This window comes from Larimichthys crocea, chromosome XIII, assembly GCF_000972845.2.
Source record: "Larimichthys crocea isolate SSNF chromosome XIII, L_crocea_2.0, whole genome shotgun sequence".
Lineage (NCBI taxonomy): Eukaryota > Metazoa > Chordata > Actinopteri > Sciaenidae > Larimichthys > Larimichthys crocea.
Genome location: NC_040023.1, coordinates 15,898,673 through 15,904,672, shown reverse-complemented (window position 1 = coordinate 15,904,672; position 6,000 = coordinate 15,898,673). Strand labels below are relative to the sequence as shown.

Here is a 6,000-nt window from a genome sequence, read left to right as displayed (position 1 = left end):
CATCCTTTGCTCAGAAGTAGCCACTTGAGATGACTAAGCATCTTTGGTTTTGATTTTAGTTGTAGGTTATAAGTATGAAATGAGCCAAAACACTGTGTGAAGATTGAATAGATTACTGATGAGATGGATCATATTTTACATCACAAGAGAAAAAAAGAGACTCTAAATTGCCACTGGTTCCTTTAATTATCAGATCAGTCAAATGTACTGATGAGTGGACCATGCCAGCCGAGGATCATGATGAACAGTGACGCTTTAAGTGTAACTTCTTCCCTCTTTTAACTCTTTTCATGTCCTTCCTGTCCCTGCAGCTGTTTGTCATTGACAACGGAGCGGACGACTGGCGCATTGCCATGACGATGGAGAGGGTTCTGCTGATCGCTTTGGAGTTGTTGGTGTCTGCGGTGCATCCAGTCCCCGGGGACTTCAAGTTTCAGTGGCGGGCGCGGCTGGCCTTCTCGTATGTGCCTTCGCAGACCGAGGCTGACGTGGATATGGTGCTGAGTGTGCCCATGTTCCTGCGCCTCTACCTCATTGCCAGAGTCATGCTCCTGCACAGCAAACTCTTCACCGACGCCTCCTCCAGGAGTATAGGTGCCCTAAATAAGGTCAGAAGGGGTTTTTTGTGCCTGCAGGTGTGAGTATGTGCAGTATGCATTCAAGCATGTGGTGGTCAAAGCTTTAACCTGAAAGAGGTGAGGCAATTGTAAAGGTATTGAGGTCAAGAGCTCTCTCTTCTGAATTAAATCTGTGTCCGCACTGTCCCTTTCAATCCTGGCCTCTATATCTCTGACTATCTCAAGTCCTTCCTTCCGCTCTGTTCTTCTAGTCACCCTGTTCCTTTTCATCTACCAGTTCAATCTCCCTTCCTCTGCTTTTGTTATCGCTGTGCATAGAGACTTAGATGTAAGCTGTGGAGGATCTTTCATAATACAATATGAGATGGGAGCGTGAAATAGGAACAAGATATTGCATACGGCTCAAATGGGGCATGAAAAGAAAGGATTCGAATGAGATGGCAATACGAGTGTGCAGGAACATGTACAAGCCATACAATAAATGATTGGTGCCGTGTTTGTAATGACTTTAAATTCTAAACATTATTGTAAAATCAGGAAGTATAGATGTAGTCTGCAGTGGAAATATGCAAACTGGGACAAGGAGAGGAAGAGGACAGCAGGAGAGATGGAGTAGATTTTTAAATGAGTCATTTAGCAGGTTGTGAGTGTATCTGCAATGGCACTATCCTGACCCTCGGGCTACAGTGATGAGGAAGGGAGGTGAAGCTGCCATTGAAGTGCAGCTCTAACATGACAACTCATTTATCAGCTGCTTAACACTTCCAGGGCTCAACTACTGCTCTCAGATCATCCATCTGCCAGAAGTTGATAACAAATGAGCCACGGATAAAAACTACACGGAAATGGGCCAATTACTCAAAGACACTGTAAAGCTTGACCCAAGTCAAAGGGCGAGCCCGGATCTCGACTCCAATTACAGTGGAGATTCTCCGAGTGCTGCCACTATCAAAAACTACTCAGAAGACTAATTACTAAAACATCAAGTCTGTGTGGGAAACAATGTACTGGATGAGGATTCAGAGCTACTCAATGCTAAACCTTTAAAACAAAAATGCATATTACAGTGTGATAATCAGCTCCGCTATACTGAGTGTGTGTGCTTGTGTGTGTGCAGGTGCATTTTAACACACGGTTCGTAATGAAAACCCTCATGACTATCTGCCCCGGGACGGTGCTGCTGGTCTTCAGCATCTCCCTGTGGATCATCGCCGCTTGGACCGTGCGAGTGTGCGAGAGGTCAGTAATGAAGCTGCTGGTTCATTTGAATTTGTTTTTGTGTGTCTGAGTGTGTATGAGACAGAGCACTGGACTCCAATTGGACGAGGAATTCAACTTGTGCAATTAAATTCAATTGGCAGGAAATATAATCTAGGACATGTGTGCAACATAATCCATCTTTAGACTTCAGTTTATGAGGCTTTCTCACCAATTGTACACTTAATTTGATCCAGGCGATGGAGTTGTTACTTCGTTTGTCCATAAATTAGCAATATGATAGTGTCCTGAAAGAAGTAGCACTTTATTTTAACCACCCCCATTCAGCATTTATAAGCAGACACTTTATTATGTTTTTGCACAATATAATGTAGATTTAGGCAGATATAAGGACAATAATATTTAATAATATGTCAACAACTATACCTTAGAGGAATAATTTGACAAAATCTACCCACTAATATCTCTAAAGCTCACTAACTGAAATGTAATGTGTACACACGAATGCTTATTAGTTATCTCTAGAGCCAGCTGTTTGTCCCTGTTTACTTTCGTCTGTTGTATGTATCTCACGTATGCTAAGCTAAGCTAAATAGAGTCCCCTAAATATTACACACTGGGCTTCTGACTCAAAGTCCACTTACTACAGGGCTTTCAGCTGCATCTCATGACCTTCATCAATCAATGATATTTGCTTAGTTGTAATGTGGGAGTGAAGAAGTATTTGTTTAACTTTAATTAAATACAAATAAATACAATAATAAATTATGCATATGTGAGAATTACAGTTGCTTCATATTAGATTTTTAAACATTCATGAATTGTTTAGACCTATGACAAATACTGAATACTGAACTATATGATAATGTGTTATACACTGCTCATAAATGCTAAATGGGGCTTTATGTTCTGAATGTTTTTCCCAGCTTCACAGGCAGAATCCATATTATACTTCAATACTTAAGATCTGGATGATAATGTGTTGTGCAGATTGGTGATTTATTTAACATTGTTTTAAGCCAGCAGGCAGATACTCAAACATGAAATAGCTACTGGTGTAACGGGTGTGTGAGGCTGGGGGCATGAAGAAGCACGAGTCGATGCACTGTTTCCTGTGTTTATTTTCTCCCGCAGAAGACATTAACACATATTATAAGCCTTCTGTTTCTACCTCTGCACCTCTGCTCCTAAACATGCGAACATTCAGTGTTAACACCAGCAAGTGCAAGCTAATGCTGCATAGGCTACACAACTACATGGAAATAAATGGCGCCAAAAACGTGAAACTAAAAAACATCCATTAAACTAAATATTCAAAATAACACAAAACAGATTGGTAACATAAAGTATGCAACAGAGAACAATATACATCTAAGATTTCAACATAAATTGCAAAATCTTCGAAGAAAGAAGGGACTGTGAGGGCAGTGGGGAGGGGCTACAATCATAAAATGATAAATAAAACTTACAAATACAAATTGGAAATATTAATTAATAAAGTGCATTTTTAACTCCATTACACTGGCATCATCTTACTGTTACAGAGGAACTGTCTCGAACTGGGAATCAGATGGTCCACTTACATTAATATGATTATGAGTTAGAGGAGAAAAGCGACCATCCCTTCTGATGTTTTTAAACATCAGGGAAATATGGGAAAATGTCAGCTGGTTAATTAGCTTAAATGCATTGTCCAGCTGCTGGGAAGGAATTGTTTAGTCTACATCCAAGTTTCCATTTCCTCAATTCTATCCCATTTCCTCATTCATTTAAACTGCTAAACAAAGTGAGAAGAACGATGTCCTTTCAGGCTAGAAAATAAACAAAGCAACTATATCTATCGCCAACATCCAAGGCAACCACAGCAAAAATTTACGCTGTTCTTTTCTTGCAAAAATAACTTTTGTTTCAGATCAGCACCAGGTTTGGTTGCTATGGCAACAGTGTTGTGCATAGGGCAGGAATGATGAGCTGCAGTTACGTGTTATGTTGAAGGGACACGTGTTTGAGGTTTGACGCCCACATTAGCAGGCAAGACCAGTGGGCCAGTTATGTTCTTTTGTGTTTTTTTTTTATTTATACCTTTTACTATTGACTGACTTTATCTTGAACATTTATTTTTAGGTATCACGATGCCCAGGATGTGACCAGTAACTTCCTGGGAGCCATGTGGCTTATCTCCATCACTTTCTTGTCCATCGGCTATGGAGACATGGTTCCTCATACCTACTGTGGCAAAGGAGTCTGTCTGCTCACAGGAATCATGGTCAGTACATTTCCTTACTTTCTCCCCCTCTCCTTCTCTTGCTCTCCCTCCTCCTGGTCTCGTCCTCGCCTCGTTCAAAGGTCAGCAGATTAGAGAGCATGCTGTCATTTGCGAGAGAAATTCTGCCGTTTGTGTAATTTGGGCAATCCTCCCTGAATTAGACTGCATCTGTGCCTCTGTGTGTTTTGGGTATGTAGGCGCGCAAACAAGAGCACGTTAGTGGTTTGTGTGTGTGTGTGTGTGTGTGTGTGTGTGTGTGTGTGTGTGCATGTTATTCCCTTGTCTGTCCTCATTGCATAATGAAGGTCCCACCTTTCACTGTGCCATGTCCTCCCACTCTCTCTTTCTCTCGCTCTCTCTTTCATTTTCCTTCTGTACCACTATCTACCTCTCCCTCGTTCTGTCTCTCTCTTTCTATTTATCCCTCTATCTCTCTTTTCCACTCTGTCCGTCTCTCCTTCCCCGAGGCCATGTGTTTATTTCTATCTACCGTCCATCTGTTAGTATCAGTGTTTAAGCTGCCGACTGCTCCTCTATTTGCTTCATTTCACAGGTGTTCTTCCCTCCTCCAACTATTTTTGTCTCCGTCACTCTTGCTTTGTTATTTGTCTTTTTTCCTGTCTTTGTTTTATCACACCGGCCCTTTTCTTCTTCATCTCTGGCTTCTTTTTGTTTAAAAGAATAACCATGTCTTTGGAAATCAGTCTCATTGGTCATTTTTGTAATTGTAATGTAGAATGTAGACACTACTCATCCTTTGCACTAACGTATACTGTTAACTGGAGGAAATAAGTCTTTTCAAATGCAAAAAGAAATCTGAATTTTCTGATAGCTCCACAGCTAAAAGTCATGAGTTATCTAAAATTAAAATTTGCTAATAAGTATGGACTCAAAATATGTAATAATCCTTTTCTGAATCACAGAAGTGTGCAGTTCATTAAACACTATATTACTAATGTGTTTATCAAAATGGCATTCCTACAAAAAGATGAGGAAGACTTGATGAGACATGTAAAGAAAAAAGATACTAAACTAAATCATGCCATGGATAATGGCCACTTATGTTCTTTTCACATTTTTAAAACCTGAGAGAATAATTGTGCGTAAGGTTTAACTCAGGAAATAATGGCAGTGGCATAGCTGAGCTCATTAAAATTAATGAAAGGTAAAGGCAATGTGCTCATACAAAAGAAGAGCACCACTTAACATTTAAAAAAAAAAAGCACCTCTAAACAGTCCTCGGATCAGTCGAGTTGCATGGTAACATGTGATAATGTGAGCTAAAAACAAACAGCAGAGCTTACAAATCTTTGTTTAGTTAAAAAAATAAGATAATAAGCTGCTAAAATAGTATTTTATTTCCATTATCACTGCTGCAATCTTCTATTTACACACTTACAGCAACCACCATGGCTGCCTGTAGAAATTGGTGTAGAAGTGCCCTAAAGATGCAACTTAACCACTGCTGGGATAGCGAATTAGAAAGTAAAAAAATAACTTTTCCACAAGTTACTTCACCTAATGTGCTTTCTAGGGCTGTTTTGGAAATTATTACTCTATTGGTCTTTAACTTTTACAATTGGGCATTGTAGTTGTAAGTTCATGGCACTGTCTGGACTCTACTAGGGTCACATAGATAATTTTAGTGTCTATATTGCTCACTAGCTACTTCCCCAAAACCTGCATGTGTACTCATCCTCACTGTGTCTGCCAGCTCACCTACTTTCTTTGCTGTGTGGTCCATTAAACGTGTGAATAAACACACTCATGCACACACACACATACAGACCCCCATTTACTGGGTGAATCATCCAAATGGTGTTTTAGAGTACAACTCTTACTACAATGTTAACACACACGCTAACACATAAAGACACAAAAAAATAGGGGGTGGATACAAAACGGCCCAAGCCCACAGGTACAGACTGCATCCTCCAC

At 40.1% G+C, this 6,000-nt stretch overlaps 1 protein-coding gene across 2 annotated transcripts in view; it reads left to right on the top strand.

The window, feature by feature from the left end:
- kcnn3 (potassium intermediate/small conductance calcium-activated channel, subfamily N, member 3) overlaps window positions 1-6,000 on the top strand; it is a 54,215-nt gene that overhangs the window by 33,699 nt on the left and 14,516 nt on the right. For both annotated transcript variants that reach the window (XM_019253958.2, XM_019253960.2), the window contains 3 exons: window positions 312-608; window positions 1,696-1,817; window positions 3,921-4,062. In XM_019253958.2, coding sequence (XP_019109503.1) covers window positions 312-608; window positions 1,696-1,817; window positions 3,921-4,062 — 561 coding nt within the window. The remainder of the gene's footprint in view (window positions 1-311; window positions 609-1,695; window positions 1,818-3,920; window positions 4,063-6,000) is intronic.